At 43.5% G+C, this 17,967-nt stretch overlaps 1 protein-coding gene across 1 annotated transcript in view; it reads left to right on the plus strand.

Moving 5' to 3' along the window:
* The window catches only part of AGBL4 (AGBL carboxypeptidase 4), a 2,899,935-nt gene extending 2,885,289 nt beyond the window's left edge, over positions 1-14,646 (plus strand). The window contains exon 13 of the mRNA XM_073642636.1: positions 14,493-14,646. Within this exon, the coding sequence (XP_073498737.1) occupies positions 14,493-14,622 (130 nt within the window). The 3' untranslated portion in view covers positions 14,623-14,646. The remainder of the gene's footprint in view (positions 1-14,492) is intronic.
* Positions 14,647-17,967: the final 3,321 nt, after the last annotated feature.

Genomic DNA, 17,967 nt, shown 5'->3' on the forward strand with positions numbered 1-17,967 from the left:
TCTCTTCCAGTCTTTGCTCCTTTTCATCTTCCTCCTCTTCTTCTTCCAACCCCAAATTTCTCATTCCCGTTTCTTCCTCATCCCCTCGTTGTCTCTGACTTCTGGTGAGCACAAACACCTCCGTACCCCCCGACACCTCTACTTCCTCTGGAAATATTGGTTCCATAGCTGCTGCTTTTGCTGTAATGTCAGCCAGATGATTCCCCTTGGCTTCCCATGAGCCTTAATTTTGATAACAGCCACTTGCCTAGGTAACTTCAGAGCTTCTAGCAGACTTCTCACTGCCGCTGCATTCCGGATTGGAGCTCCACTGGCTGTCTTGTAGCTCCTCAGGGCCCATATCAGGCCAAAGTCGTGGGCAATCCCGAATCCGTACCTCGAGTCCATGTAGATACTGGCCACTCGACTCTCTGCGCACTTGCAGGCTTCGGTCAGAGCATACAGTTCGGCCTCTTGAGCTGACATATAAGATGGCAGTGGTCCAGCAGAAACAACTGTTGGTGGGGACACCACCGCATATGCGGTATGGTAAGTTTCATATTCATCTGCGTATCTTGACCCGTCAGTATACAGTATCAGATCCGCTTCTGGCAGTGGTTGCTCAGAGACAGTAGGTAGGTGAGAGGTTTCTGCCTTCATGACCTCAAGGCAATCATGGTCACTCGAATCAGGGTATTCATGGTCTTCTGAGGACCCCCCTAAGTCTTCAGGGCAGTCCCCCCTTGACAGAGGAAGCAGAGTGGAGGGGTTCAAGACAGTACATTGCCGAAGAGCTATATTTTCTGGTAAAAGGAGTTCACATTGGATTCTGAAACGACGTTGCATAGATAGATGGTTGTGCTGGGTTTGTGCAAGGATAGCTTTCAAATCATGAGGGGCCAGTATAGTTGTAGGATGGCCAAGTACAACTTCTGCTGTTTTGTGGAGGAGTTCTGTAGCTGACAGCACTGCTTTGAGACATGTTGGAGCTGTTTGCGCCACTGGATCCAATTTACTGGAATAATATTCGATGGGTCTCATGTGGCCTCCATGTTTTTGTGCCAGAACTCTTGAGGCATGGCCACACACTTCAGAGACAAATAGAAAGAATGGAAATTCATAGTTGGGAATCCCCAGTGCAGAGGCAGAAATGTTGAGTTCTTTCAACTGGTCCATTGCATCTTCAGCTTCTTGGTCAAAATGCCGGTCAAGCTCAGAAGAGTGGACCCGATCATATAGAGGTTGCATGAGAGCTGACGCATTAGGGATCCACTGCCTGCAGAATGTGACCATTCCCAGGAAAGCTTGGAGTTGTTTGACAGTTCTCAGGTACGGGATGTCACGGATGGCAGTTTTCCGCTCTTCAGTGAGATGCTTGGTACCTTGGGATATGCAATGACCCAAAAACACAACTTTGGTACAACACCATTGTAGCTTTCGCAGAGTAACTTTGCAGCCGATGGTGGCCAGAAATTGGAGCAAAGAATAGCTGAACCTGTGACAAGTTTGGTAGTCGGGACAACAGAGGAGTAGATCATTGACATATTGTATCAATGTGACCTCAGGGTTCTCACTCTTCCAGGGTTGGAGACAGGTAGTTTAGGCCAGTCTGAAGTGATGAGGAGAGTTCTGAGCTCCTTGAGGCATAACGGTCCAGGTGTACTGTACTCCTCTGTATGTAAAAGCAAAAAGATAATGACAGTCTGGATGCAGAGGCACACTGAAGAAGGCGTTTGCCAAGTTGATTACTGTAAAATGCGTTGCCATCACTGAGTAATGTATGTGGATTTGGCACCACTGGGGTCTCCAGGATTGTAAGTGCATTCACAGCTCTCAGATCTTGCACCATCCTGAATTTATCCGGTTCTCCCCTTGCAGTTTTCTTCTTCACTGGAAACAATGGTGTATTAGCAGGAGAAACACAGGGAATTAATGCTCCTTTCTTGAGTAATTCTTGGATCTGGGCATCTAATGACGCTTCTTGGGCTGCTTTCAGTGGGTACTGTGGAAGTCTGGGAATCCGTGTACCTTCTTTCAGGAAAACTTGGACTGGCGGGACAGGCAGCCGGCCTATATCATCAAGAGCTGGCCTATATCATCAGGACCTTGAGACCAGAGTTCAGGTGGTATGCAGTCAAGATAATGCTGTGGTATGGCGGTTGTTGCAAATTGCATGACACACAATGGGAGGGCATGCACCTTTGTTTGTTCCTCTAATGAGAACGGAGTAGAGACATCTCGATGCTTTCCATTCTTATCATATGATATCTGAGCATTTAACTTCTGGAGTAGATCTGCTCCCAACAAATTAAGCGGGCAGGTGTCTGAAACGAGCATTCTGGCCAGCAGCTTCTGTTCTTTACAAAAAGGCAATGGAAAGGTTAGTCGGGATGAGTGTGGTTTTCCATCCACTCCCACACATGAAAGGAAATCATCAGATATAAGCGATTCATAGGGTAAATCTCTTTAACGTATTACTGATCTGGCTGCACCCGTGTCTACTAGAAAAGGTAAAGTTCTGTCCTCTACATCAATTTTGACAGTAGAAATCAGTCCAGATTTAGTGGCGACGTTTTCAACTGAGGTCAAGGTGAGCATGGGTTTGCCACTGTCCTATGCGGGGTAATTCTGGTCTTCCCCCGCAAACGGCGTGGTGGGTCCCTGTTATTTTGGTACATCTGTTGTGGGGGCTGCTCTCTGTAATTCTGCACAGGTTCTCTTGGCATTGTCTCATACTCTCTCTGTGGTGGCTGCCGTGATGGCTGTCTATACTCTTGGCGGTAGTACCGTGGATTCCCTTGGTAGCGTGAAGAATCTCTTCTTTCAAATTGCGGGTTGTAGGAGAGTGGCATCGAGCCATAGAAAGGATCCCCTCTATTCTCTGGACATACTCTTCTGAAATGACCTGGTTGGTTACAACGGTGACAGATTGGTTCCCTTAGTCTTAAACTCAGTCCTCTGTACATTTGTTGAGGACCCATCCATCGTGGGGGTGAGCGGTATAGTTGTTGTGGGTATCCGGGGGGATATGGCAACTGTTCTTGTTGATAGACTGCTAGAGCAGCTGGAACAGGAGCAGGAACAGGAGTCAGCGCAGGTGCTGGAGCAGGCCTTGGAGCCGGCCTTGGTACAGCATTCAATTGTTTCTCTATAGCTTTAGCAATGAGGAGTACCTTTCGCGGGGACGTGTCCACATATTCTGGTCTGGAGTCTGTAAGCTTAGCTGAGATTTCTTCTCTGAGTCCCCTAACAAATGAAGTGACTAGCAGATTCTGTTGGATCCTCTGACCTTCATCGAACCCTTGATCCTTGAACAGAGTGTGGATTCTGGTGTAAAATTTTTCGACATTCTCCCGATTCTTGAGTAAAGTACAATACACTGGTAGATGAGTCTGTGAGCCGGTCCTTGGCCCATTGCTAAAGTTGTTGACAAAAAGCTCCTCTGATTGGTAAGTCTCCATGTCTGTCACTTGGCTGTCATTCAGAGCTACTTGAATTATTGGCCAGAAGGCATCTCCTGCTTTAATGTAAGTGATTTCATGAAGATCTTTCCAAGTGACTGAATAAGTTTGTTGAATTTGCCTGATTCTTCTGTAGAATGCCATAGGATGTCTGTCTGGGTCAGGTAGTTGTCTAATCACTCGATAAACTTGCGAAGGTGTGAATGCCACATATCTATTATGGTAATCTGGCACTGGAGATTCTGACTAAGAAGATGTTGAGGGAGATACCGTCAACATAGCAACAGGAGGTGTGCTAGTTTGTCCAGGAAATAGTTCATTCAGGTTATCTTCTGAGGTCATCTTGCGGCTGAGTGAGTCTGATCAAGCTGTGGCACTTTCCACAGCTTGGGTGAGAATTTAAGATTTATGATATCTAAGGGGTAGCTTTTCTCCTTATGGAGAGTGACACACCAGCTCAGGCAGGTCAAGGTAAGGAGGCTTATTCGCCATGCATTGCTCCTCTGGGAAATTTAATATGCAAATTGCCTCTTCAGAGAAAAAGAGGACTTGTACTCTATAGTGCCACCTATTGGAAGTAGCAATCCTACAAGTCACAATCAACCCTTTAACGAGTCGTGCAATATGACTTAGCATAAAAGCCAAATCAGAATCTCAATTTGCAGACACAGTGTTTCGGGCTGTTGGCCCTCATCAGTGCAAAGTATAAGAACTGATTTGGCTAGGTGAGAGGCTCTGGACTGAGGTCTAAGGGGTAGCGTTTCTCCTTATGGAGAGTGACATACCGGCTCTGGCACGTCAAGATAAGGAGGCTTATTAGCCATGCAATGCTCCTCTGGGAAATTTAATATGCAAATTGCCTCTTCAGAGAAACTCACCAGAGACCGCTCAAAATACGAGTAAGCACTACATTCATTAAATCTGCAGACTTATCGTATTCAGTGATGAGAGTTGATCAGGCTCTCGCTTTGAGCAGTCCCGGTTCGTCCGTAGGTGGTCCGGTGATGGGCACCCCGAGACCTAGAGTTCCCCTCGAGTGTGATCAGAGTCACGGCACCATTTGTGGAGGTTTCACCAATTTAAGATACACCAGGTAACTGCTCTCCTCCAAATTAAAGATGTCCAAAGAAGCCAATCAACCAAATTTGCTAATCTGGTTGAAAAACTTCACTCAGAGACTGAACCACGCAAAATGGCATACTTTATTACGTAGACATGGGGTTAAATAGTATTCTCCTTCTAGGTGGGATTAGTAAAATTTATTGCTCTTTCTGATAACTCGGCACAGTGCAATTTGCTCATCAATGTATCTCTTGGTCTGCATAACGCCTTAGGAATTCCGATGGGAGGGGGTGAGTTCGTCTCTCAGCGCCATCTTAGCCAACTCGACATGAATCTCTCTGTTATCAGCCATGCACATGCATACGTCATTCCCAGGAAATCATTTCTACAATAAGAATAGAAACTGTTAGTTATATATTCATTAACTATTAACATAATCCATGTGCATATACACATTTGCACAGATACATACACATAGATTATTCCATCATCTCTATATTAATTCACACTGATTAGGTAATCTATTAAAAGACACTAATTGATTTTCTATAATATATATATTTTACCTTGACAATAGCATAGATATACTACAGTGATGTAATGCTACAAGGATAATACACAGAATGATTTAATGATGGACAGGTACAATGCACACTGTGATGTCAGTATAGGGATAATATACTGATGTCATAGTACAGGCATAATGTACACAGTAATGTTACGGCATAGTGTGAATACATTGAAGTCATGGTTAAGAGATAATGCACATAGAGCTGTGAAAGCACAGATATACAGTAATAGTTATGTCACGATACAAGCATAACCCATACAGTGTAGAGTTGAATAAAACGATTTGTGCTGCCCTGGACCAGCGCCCAGTCTGATCCTCTGTGGCACAAGTGCCGATCACAGATGTAGGAATCCTCCTGATCCAACTCAGAACCAGAGAACCAGATTGAACGCTGGACCAAGGCAAGGCTTTTTCTCAATACTAATATAGTGCTGTCACAGCAAGAGGTTAATACAGTGATGGCACAGTGCAGGAATAATGCACACAGTAATGTCACAGCATAGATATCACAGTGATGGTACAGTGCAGGAATAATGCACACAGTAATGTCACAGCATAGATATACCACTATGATGGCACAGTGCAGGAATAATGCACAAAGTGATGTCACAACAGAGATATACTACAGTGATGGCACAGTGCAGGGATAATGCACGCAGTGATGTCATAGTATAGAGATAATACAGTGATGGCACAGTGCAGGGATAATGCACACAGTGATGTCATAGTATAGAGATAATACAGTGATGGCACAGTTCAGGGATAATGCACACAGTGATGTCATAGTATAGAGATAATACAGTGATGGCACAGTGCAGGGATAGTGCACACAGTGATGTCATAGCATAGAGATAATACAGTGATGGCACAGTGCAGGGATAGTGCACACAGTGATGTCGTAGCATAGAGACAATACAGTGATGGCACAGTGTAGGGATAATGCACACAGTGATGTCACAGCATAGAGATAATACAGTGATGCCACAGTTCAGGGATAATGCATGCAATGGTGTCACATCATTTGTCCAATTATTTCTGGGGTCAGGGGTTCCCCTAGCACCTCTACTGATAGCTAGAATGGGGATCATGAAGCGACTATTCCTCCTTACTTTGGTTATGCAGCGAGGAGGAATGGTGGGTTCAGGATACTAATTCTAGTTTTCAGTAAAGGTCCCAGTGACGGACCCCCAGCAATCAATAGATAAGTGCTTGAATGGAGCATTGGCCTATTATGTAGCTCCATTCAATGTCTCTGGGGTTGCAGGTGGTTGCCTCCATCAATGTGACATCACAGCATGATTCTGCCTTAGTACTGGGATAATGCAAAAAATGGTGCAGAATAAGAGGGGTGATAAAAATAACAGGGGTCCAACAATTAACAATTTGTCCCCATTAAATTGTTTACTACCCTGTTCCTTCCATCACTCCTTAGCTCAGAGTGGAGGTTGGGGAAACCATAGTAAGCAGCCTCCTTATGTGCTCCCCAGGTGGGTGCTCCCATAATTATGGCCTGACAATACTATATATGTCAGTTACGGTCTATGAAGGTTCGGCAGAAACCTCTTTAGGCACCTTAATGGGTACCCGAATTGCTCATCACCCGGCATCTGTTCTAAATTTCGGAGACTGCGATAACTCCGAAAGTCGAATATTTACAAACTTCACACAAAAGGGCAATTAAGGGACTTATATTTCAAGTTAATTTAGTGGGAAGGGGTGCGTTGTAAGGTTTTTTATTTTACACTTGCGACAATCAGAGCCAAAGCCCAGAATAAGATACCGGGGCAGTAATTCTACCTAATTAACCTTTTTTTTTTTTTTTTTTTTTTATTATTATTTTAACTCCTGCCATGCTGGAGTCTCAGGGGCTGGTGATCTGAACGATCTGTGGTATAAATAGAAATCGGCGATTGTTCTTGCTGTATGTTTACCCAGACCTGTGGGATTAGATGAGTGACTGGCTGCCTCAGCTGAAGGAAAAGGTTAGGAGTCTCTGATTTAGCATGAATCGGAGGCATTGTTGGGAGCGCCAGACATGATGCTTAATTAGAATATAGTGTTTGTGCGAGGCTATGTAATTAAACCAGGGGGACTCTACACCTTGTTGTTTTCTGTTCATTAATGCTCATTTAAGCTAGTTTCACTTAAAAGCGATGGGTCCAGGAGATTTGTGAAATGATTTTATCCAATGGAAAGGGGTCACTATTCAAAGACACAGTAGGGTTTAAAGCATAAACAAAACAGCGGGGACAAGGAACACAGGCTATAATCCTTTTATAATACATCGGGATAAGCAGATTTCAGGGACCTTATGGGGAAAATTGTGCCAATTTATTGAGCACCCGCATACACGTGCAGTTAAAGCAATGGTCAGCGCAGAGTACAATGGGCTACGGCTTACGAGAGTAGAGAAACAATCTGTGATCTAATATTTAACTGTTGCACTTCCGAGGCATTGCATAGCCTATAGCGTCTAACATGGAAAATATTCAAATAATCACCTGGTGGTTTTGGTGCATGTTGGATGCTCAGTACGAACCTCCAACAGACGCTACTATGCGTCTCCCAACAGTATAAACACACTCACGTGGGTTACGTTCAAACCAGGAGAGACAAACACCTGAACCTTACTGGTCCCTATTCAGACTAGGAAAGTCCCTAATATGACCCTGATTTGTCCTTGCCTGACTGCAGAGGTTGGCACCCTAAGTATAAGCAATGAAGCCCCCTCTCGACAACAACTTACCCTGAATGTCTTTAACTGCATCCTCTCTATAAATAATGTGTATCACTAAAACAATAATAAGTATAAAGTAAAATACACAAAAATCTAATGAAAAGGCACAGGCATATGAATGTGGGAACACAGATACACAAGAAAGACTGGAGAAAATAAGAAAAAACACACAAGAAATGGAATATGTGGAAAACCTCCCAGACCCCAAAACGGAAAAGAAAGGAAGGGGTACTGGGGAGGAAGACACACAAACAAACCGAAGGAAAATCAACAGAGATTAACCAGGTAAGATAATTCCTAGAGGAGCTGGTTCTCTGAACACCATCTGTCTTGAAATATAGCCAGCAAAGATGCAGGTATAAGGTGACTATAAAAAGCTACTCCCAAGAACTGATAGGGCACAACCATATTGAGGAATGAGAGACACCTGAATAGAAGAAAAACCAAAGAAAGTAAAGAAAAGACAAAAGAACCATCAGCAGTTGGACAGAAACCTAACTGTCTGTGGCTCAGTAGAAAGAGAAACAAACCATGCAGCAAGAGGTCAGAGTCCCGAAACCAAGGCATGACACAAACAAATTCACTTGTATAGGGTCTATTCATACTATGCAATAAAACCATAAAGGAAGGATTTGTGAGCAGTCACTTGGACGATTTAGGGAGCCTGGCAGGGAGCAAGACTGGAACAGTCATGGGGCCAAGCATAGAATTGCCTGACATCTGTGGCAGCACAGTAGGCACTGTATTAGGTGGCACTGAAAAATCAGTATTAGAAGGATACTGAGTCAACCCAACAGGCAGAAAATATCGGGGAGCAGAACGAACAAGATGAGAAGCAGCTGCAGTCAAAATATAACTGAAAGACGCCTTGATGAAGGTCTGGGCCAGATGGAGAGCAAAATAATGTGCATGGTGGCTCAGTGATTAGCACTCTAGGCTTGCAGCATTGGGGTCCTCTGTTGTTAAAATAAAACCAATTAAATCTAGTTTGTATGTGTTATCTTGGGCTTGAATTGGAGCCTCCAGTCTTCTTTCAGAAACTGATCGGTTAATTTAGATTTTAGATTGTGAGCCTCGACAAGGACAGATATGAGTTATGACAATGTCTGTAATGTGCCCCAAAATAAAATATGACATAAAATAAGAACAAAAACTGTAAATATTTGTACTTGTTACAGGTCCTTTTTCAGATTCTGGACCCTAATACAAAATCTGTAACAGGGACCACCTACAGTACTCATATATATATATATATATATATATATATATATATATATACAGTACAGACCAAAAGTTTGGACACGCCTTCCCATTTAAAGATTTTTCTGTATTTTCATGACTATGAAAATTGTACATTCACACTGAAGGCATCAAAACTACGAATTAACACATGTGGAATTATATACTTAACAAAAAAGTGTGAAACAACTGAAAATATGTCTTATATTCTAGGTTCTTCAAAGTAGCCACCTTTTGCTTTGATGACTGCTTTGCACACTCTTGGCATTCTCTTGATGAGCTTCAAGAGGTAGTCACCAGAAAAGGTCTTCCAACAATCTTGAAGGAGTTCCCAGAGATGCTTAGCACTTGTTGGCCCTTTTGCCTTCACTGTGCGGTCCAGCTCACCCCAAACCATCTCGATTGGGTTCAGGTCTGGTGACTGTGGAGGCCAGGTCATCTGGCGTAGCACCCCATCACTCTCCTTCTTGGTCAAATAGCCCTTACACAGCCTGGAGGTGTGTTTGGGGTCATTGTCCTGTTCAAAAATAAATGATGGTCCAACTAAACGCAAAGCGGATGGAATAGCATGCTGCTGCAAGATCCTGTGGTAACCATGCTGGTTCAGTATGCCTTCAATTTTGAATAAATCCCCAACAGTGTCACCAGCAAAGCACCCCCACACCATCACACCTCCTCCTCCATGCTTCATGGTGGGAACCAGGCATGTAGAGTCCATCCGTTCACCTTTTCTGCGTCGCACAAAGACACGGTGGTTGGAACCAAAGGTCTCAAATTTGGACTCATCAGACCAAAGCACAGATTTCTACTGGTCTAATGTCCATTCCTTGTGTTCTTTAGCCCAAACAAGTCTCTTCTGCTTGTTACCTGTCCTTAGCAGTGGTTTCCTAGCAGCTATTTTACCATGAAGGCCTGCTGCACAAAGTCTCCTCTTAACAGTTGTTGAAGAGATGTATTTGCTGCTAGAACTCTGTGTGGCATTGATCTGGTCTCTAATCTGAGCTGCTGTTAACCTGCGATTTCTGAGGCTGGTGACTCGGAGAAACTTATCCTCAGAAGCAGAGGTGACTCTTGGTCTTCCTTTCCTGGGACGGTCCTCATGTGAGCCAGTTTCTTTGCAGCGCTTGATGGTTTTTGCAAGTGCACTTGGGGACACATTCAAAGTTTGCCCAATTTTTCGCACTGACTGACCTTCATTTCTTAAAGTAATGATGGCCACTCATTTTTCTTTACTTAGAATTTGTATTATGGCAAGAAAAAAGCAGCTATTCAGTAGGACTATCAGCTGTGTATCCACCTGACTTCTGCACAACACAACTGATGGTCCCAACCCCATTTATAAGGCAAGATATCCCACTTATTAAACCTGACAGGGCACACCTGTGAAGTGAAAACCATTTCCGGTGACTACCTCTTGAAGCTCATCAAGAGATTGCCTAGAGTGTGCAAAGCAGTCATCAAAGCAAAAGGTGGCTACTTTGAAGAACCTAGAATATAAGACATATTTTCAGTTGTTTCACACTTTTTTGTTAAGTATATAATTCCACATGTGTTAATTCATAGTTTTGATGCCTTCAGTGTGAATGTACAATTTTCATAGTCATGAAAATACAGAAAAATCTTTAAATGAGGTGTGTCCAAACTTTTGGTCTGTACTGTACATATACAGTATATACACATGGAGCGCTTTGGGCCCCAACAGAAACCAGGTCCCAAGTGCAACTGCTACCTCTGCGCCCCTACAAGAAATATATTTATATAACAAAGGTACATTGTATCTTTAAAAGTATAAAAAATAAGGAACGACGTGTTCTATAAAGTGATTTTCACAGACATAACATCCATTAATAGGAGTCATTTCAGATTAAAGGCTAATTATATATGAAGGAGGGGATATGACTCCCCATGTCAACTCTTCCATAATTATTATATGTCATCTTCCACCCACACTTGCCTGTTATATATCTATAGAAGACTCGGTGTGACTGTCATTAACATAGAGCATTTTTATCTAACCGAAAACACAGGTTTAGCTAAAAGTGTCCATTAAGGCATCTGTAGCGACCGCACACCTTGGCCGGTCTCCCGTGGAGTGCTTACAAAAATATCATTTTGCTCCAATTACCCTGTCGAGTAGTTAGTAATCAGAATCTACAGTTAGCAGCAGCGCTACATTATATTACTGGAAGCACAACAGCCGCCCGGCGCGGTCTCGGCAGTGTGTTGGCTTTGGTGTGCTACCACCGGAAGCGACTTTGTTAGTGCGCAGCACTGGCATAAATACACATTACGGTTTTACAATCTCACTTTGTAAAATCACCGACGTTATTAGATTTCGGCGTGAAAAGGGACCACTATAAATAGGATCAGCGGGAGAGGAAAAGTTAAGAAGGACACTATTAGGTTAGCTGTAATCACGAAATGTGTGTGGGAGGTGTTTATAGAGCGCCGTAGTGGGAAAATAATATTCACTTATTGTAATTTGTCCATTTCTATTGGAAAAAAATATGTATGCTATTTGTATTATTTCTTAAATGTCAACAGTAGAAATAATTATAATTCTGGTGTAAAGTTGTGGTGTTATATTAATTCTGTATGTAAAGCATTATTATTAAAGCATTACTATGGGTTTAGTATTATTATACATTAGACCCCGATTGTAGATCTGGTGAATGCCTAAAAAACTGAAACAACATTTAAAGTTGTCATCTATCCACAAGTGGGGCTCCAACTGCTGGGCCCCCATCAATGGGGCTTTGATATTCCCCTTCAGAATGGGAAGGTATATCCCTATTCAATTCATTTACTTCGGTGATATAAATATATATACACACCGTATTTTTCGGACTATAAGACGCACTGGACCATAAGATGCACCCCAAATTTTGGGGTGGAAAATAGGAAAAAAAATATTTTTTATAAGATGGGGGTCCGTCTTATAGTCGGAATAGGTATCTTACCTGGGGAGGCGGTGGAGCTGGGGTCACAGAAGGCAGGGTCCTTCAGGAAGCCGGCGGAAGTTGAGTAATGCCGCGGACCCTGGATGCGAGAAGCCGGTGTGGGGAGTTGGAGGATCGCAGGGCCCTCCGTTCTCTCCCTCATGACACCAGCGGCTGCAGCTGAAGAGGTAAGATGCTGCGGAGCCGGTGCCTGGCTGGGAGCCGATGTCTGGCCATTGGCCGGTGCCTGGCGCTGGGGGCCTGGAGATGGTGGCCTGGTGCTGGGGTCCTGGTGATGTTAGCCTGGTGGCTGGGGGCCTGATGACTTGCGGCCTGGTGCTGGGGGCCTGCTGCCTGAGGACTGGCCATGGGGACCTGATACCGGGGCCGGTATCTTGATGTGAGCGGTGTGAGCGGCTTCTGGTGCCCTCGGCTGTGATCTACAGGAAAATGGCCTCCGGCGTGGTAGCGCGCATGCGCCTGCTCCCATCTTCCTGTAGATCACAGCTTCAGGAACATGGCCGCGGTCACCGGAAAGCCACTCATAGCAAGACACTGGCCCCGGTACCGGGCCAGGCCCCGGCCAGATACCGGCCCGCCTCACCTTTTCTTCTGCTGCCGCCGCTTTTCTGATGGAGGGGGGGTGGCGGATGGCCCTGCGATTCTGCTCCACCACCACCGGTAAGTTACGTTTGGACCATAAAACGCACCCCCATTTTCCTCCAAATTTGGGGGAAAAAAAGTGCGTCTTATGGTCCGAAAAATACAGTATATATCTATATCACACACACATACAGTGGGGAAAATAAGTATTAGAAAAACTGCCGATTTTGCAAATTTTCCCACCTACAAAGAATGGAGAGGTCTGTAATTTTTTTTGTAGGTCACTTCACCTGTAAGAGACAGAATCTAAAAAAATCCAGAAAATCACATTGTATGATTTTTCCATAATTAATTTACATTTTATTGCATGAAATAAGTATTTGATACAATAGAAAAACAGAACTTAATATTTGGTACAGAAACCTTTGTTTGCAATTACAGAGGTCTGACATTTCCTGTAGTTCTTGACCAAGTTTGCACACACTGCAGCAGGGATTTTGGCCCACTCCTCCATACAGATCTTCTCCAGATGTTTCAGGACTGTCGCTGGACAACATTAAGTTTCAGCTCCCTCCAAAGATTCTCTATTGGTTTCAGGTCTGGAGACTGGCTAGGCCACTCCAGGACCTTGAAATGCTTCTTACGGAACCACTCTCTAGTTGCCCTGGCTGTGTGTTTTGAGTAATTGTCATGTCCAGCCACGGCCCATCTTCAATTCTCTTACTGAGGGAAGGAGGTTGTTGGCCAAAAACTTGCGATACATGACCCCATCCACCCTCCCTTCAATATAGTGCAGTCGTCCTGTCCCCTTTGCTCAAAAGCACCCTCAAAGTATGTTTCCCCCGCCATGCTTCACGGTTGGGACAATGTTCTTGGGATTGTATTCATCCTTCTTCTTCCTCCAAACATGGCGAGTAGAGTTGATACCAAAAAGTTCTATTTTGGTCTCATCTGACCACATGACCTTTTCCCATGCCTCTTCTGGATGATCCAGATGATCATTGGCAAACTTCAAACGGACCTGGACATGTGCTGGCATGAGCAGGGAGACCTTGTGTGCCCTGCAGGATTTTAATCCATGATGGCGTAGGGTGTTACTAATTGTAATGTATGAGACTATGGTTCCAGGTCTCTTCAGGTCATTGACCAGGTCCTACCATGTAGTTCTGGGCTTTCACGCAGGAAAGTCACACTGGAACTAATCCTAGGATTATGGTGGCATAATGTATGGTAGCCGGACGCTTCTAGCCTTCATTCCCGTTACTCTAAGAGCTTGAATTTACAATGATTTGGTGGTGGAACCGGTGGTACAGCCATTTCTCCAAAGTGTGCCAGGAGCTGTTTTTTTTTGCTCATACTACTGTCAGCATCTTGCATGGACTATACGTACTACCATGGCCTGCAGCATCTACAGACTTGTCTCCTTTCGAGCTGTTGTGGAAATGTGGTTTCCTTTTTCATCATTTGCATATCATTAACCTCTATCCATCGTTTGATTTCCATAATTCCACAACTTTTCCTTTTTGATGTTTCAATTTCTATGTTGAGATGAGTAATATATATGGCATGTCATCCGAGTGCTGTCCCATAGACATTCATTGTTGAGTTTGATCCAACACTCGAATAAATTTTGGACATGTGTCCATGATTTTGCATGGACCACTCAGTCCATAAAAAAAAAAAAATCACAGATATGTGAACAGCCCCATAGACAATGATACAAGTGCTATTCGTGAAAAACTGATGTGTGAATGAGCCCTAAATCTGGGTGCTTTACCTGTTCAAATCGCACAGCCAAAAGTGGTATTACAAAACATTAACAATTTGTGGTATTACCCACCCTTAGACACAAGTCGCTATGTAGCACTGTAATTTTAACACATTGATTTTTTTTTTTTTAGCAAAGAGAAGATGTCAGCTGCTTCTGAGACGTGTCCGCAGCGAGTAGGAGGGTCGGCCAAAACTCGCAAGGCTTCAATTAGTAACAGAGAACATCCCAAGTCTACATCGATCCAATATCCAAAGCTGTAAGAGTTTCTTGGTCAATATTCTGTTGAATTGGCCCATGTTCACACTGGTTTTGTTGGTATATTTGTTCATGATTAAATAAAGGATATATTTAAATGACATGTTTGTACTTTCATTTATTAGAAAAAAAAAGAATTTGCACAAATGGTCATAATGCATTTATTAGTCGACTAAAAAAGGAGTTTTAGTCCCAACCACCAGCATCCTCCTAGAATTACATTTCTCAGTTGGATCATGTCAAAACTAAACAGAAATTAGCAGTTGGAAATCATTAAAAGTACAAGAGCTACTGAGCATGTGTGACCTCTGGGGAGGGACAAATTAGGTGGATGTTCTGTGTAGGAATATAAAAAACACCAGGGGGCACTAAACAGATATCTGATCCCAGGGACGGAACTAGAGTCTTATGGATCCTGGTGCAAAATTTAGACTGGGCCCCCACCTACATGTTGGTCAGATGTAGGCGCCCTTGTAGTGTTCTATTTCCTATAAAGACATGCGTGTTCGTCCCCATTGTAATAATGTCCACTGTCCTGGCTCCTTTCAGTAATAATCTCCTCCATCATAGAATCATAGAATGTTAGAGTTGGAAGAGACCTTCAGGGTCATCGTGTCCAACCCCCTGCTCAATGCAGGAGTCACTAAACCATCTCAGGCAGATATCTGTCCAGCCTCTGAAGACTTCCATTGAAGAACTCACCACCTCTCGTGGCCGCCTGTTCCATTCATTGATCACCCTCACTGTCAAAAAGATTTTTCCAATATCTAATCTGTATCTTCTCCCTTTCAGCTTCATTCCATTGCTTCTCGTGTTTCCATGCCATGTGCAAATGAGATATTTGTAGACGGTTATTAAGTTTCCTCTTTGCCTTCTTTCTTTGCAAGCTAAACATTCCCAGATCCTTTAATCATGCCTCGCAGGACACACTTGGCAGTCCGCTCACCATCCTTGTGGCTCTGGTTGGCCTCTTCCAGTAATAATATCGCCAATCCTCAGCCCCTTCAAGGAATAATGTCCTCAACCCTCAGCCCCTTCCAGGAATAATGTCCCCAGTTCTCACCCCCATCCAGGTATAATGCCCCCCCCCCCCCCTCCTGGTACAATGTCCTCCATCCTGGGCCCCTTACTGGTATAATGCCCTTATCTTGGGCCCCTTTCACTCTTCACTAGAACATTTAAAAAAAAAAACAAATGATTATTCTTACCTTCCCCCACTCCCACAACGTGCAACGTCATCCTCTATATAGCCGGCATTGGCAGTGCATGACGTCATTGCTAGGCGTGTGTATTGCAGTGCAAGGACCACTTTTCTTTTGTGGATTCAAAATGTAAATTAATTAAATTTACTTATATACTTTAGTTTTCTAACCTCCACCCCTGGCTGCAATTTAGACTCCAACATGTAGTTCTAGAAGTGGAGTTTCTGCTCCGTAAGTGATGACCTTCCGACACCGCTGAAGAGCTCTACCTCTTCTCTGTGCAGACGAGCTCAGTTCATTAGCTAAGTCAGCTCCCTTCTCTGTTTCTGTATTGGCTGTGATGGAGAAAGGGACTGGCTTAGCAAATAAACTGTGCCAGCCAGCCCCCTTCATCGTAGCTAATGCAGACAAGGAAGGTTTAGCTAGTAAACTGAGCCAGACAGCCAATTCCTTCATAACATCACCAACACAGAGAGGAGGGAGAGCTCTCTGCCGGTGTTGGAATGGCATTGCTCCACATCGCGGCCTGAAATTGAGGTCATGGGAACATTTAGAAAAGCACTATAATATGGATTATAATTATTTACATTTTTTTTTTTTTACATTTGCAAATTTCTTAAAGGGAATCTGTCAGCAGGTTTTTGCTATGCAAACGGAGAGCAGCATGATGTAGGGGCAAAAACCCCGATTCCAGCGATGTGTCACTTACTGGGCTGTGTGTTGTTGCATCAATAAAATCAGTGTTTTATCAGCAGGAGATTATCAGTACAGGACTACGTGTCTCCTAGTCCAACCACGCCCCCTCCACTGATTAGCAGCTTTCTGTTAGTATGCAGTATACACGGAAAGCGGCCAATCAGTGGTGTGGGCGGGATTATACAGGGCTCAGCAGTCAGTGATCTGCAGCAGAGAAAACTGTGATTCTATCACAACTGCTGCACCCAGTAAACTAAGTGAAACATCACTGGAATAAGGGTCTATGTCCCTACATCATGGTGCTGTCAGATTACATAGAAAAAAAACTGCTGACATATTCCCTTTAAGAACTGTTTGTATGGTGGGATAATCTACTTAACTTGTACTGCAGCCCCTTTGTTCCGAGGATCACGTGGTCCTTGCAATCAGATCTCCACCGACCCTTAAGCCATCACTTTTTTAATGGTGGGAAAATGTTTTTTTTAAAGGGTCCATTTGCACCATACAGACCATTATTAGGGCATCATATAAATTCTTTACTGGCGATAAGATTTTTGCTTTAACAGGAAATGGAAAAATGTATTATTTTGTCGGGATCGTTGATTTCTTGGATGGGTTGGAGTCATGACTGTATTTCCACTACATATACAGTATATTTTAATACTGGCAGATCTGCAATAACAGAGGTCAAGTGCAACACATGGGAGATCCAGATTTCCCAATGCTGCATGAAACTTTTGAGTGTTACATTAAAGTTTCAGCATTGAAAGTTCTGCTGTGCGGTGATTGATTAGTTTAGTGACTATGAGTGGCAGACGCTGTGATGTAACGATAGGACTGTCTGTTCTGACACTCACCCACACAGCGCCACGTCTCCACATCTCCGGCTAGTATTCACCTCTGTGCATTCATACAAAAATGACAATAAATGCATGTGAAGAGACTTTGAACACCATTTAAAATAAAAAAAAAAAATCATTCATCTTTCATCTCTCGTCATGTCTTTAGTTAATGAACGTTCGCCTTTTAATATCGTGTTGACGTTCTGGTCCGGAGTCTACAGGATTTCTGATACAGAGCTCCAAAACCTCCATCACAAGACGGAGTGTAGAAGCTCTCTGTCTACAATCTTTAATCTTTTACATATATAATTATGCAGGGGATTTGGAGTTGTATTGGAAAAACAGGGGGCACAAGGGTACGTGCCTGGAATCCGCCTGAAAAGGTGCTGCAAAGAATAAAAATAATGCACAGCAATGTATAAACGACATTGCTGTGCACACGTTCAGTCTTTTGTTACTTCTTATAGCCGTTCCGAGGTTTGGAAACCATGAAGCGGTTTAAAGACGCAGCATGTTTATTCTTCAGGTGGCTTACACTAGGAAGTCACCCGCTAATTATAGTTTAAACAACAGAAAAAAAGAAATGGGAGGAAGAGCTGTCACAAAAATA

This window comes from Phyllobates terribilis, unplaced genomic scaffold, assembly GCF_046119375.1.
Source record: "Phyllobates terribilis strain yellow unplaced genomic scaffold, ASM4611937v1 Scaffold_8__6_contigs__length_399053987, whole genome shotgun sequence".
Classification (NCBI taxonomy): Eukaryota; Metazoa; Chordata; class Amphibia; order Anura; family Dendrobatidae; genus Phyllobates; species Phyllobates terribilis.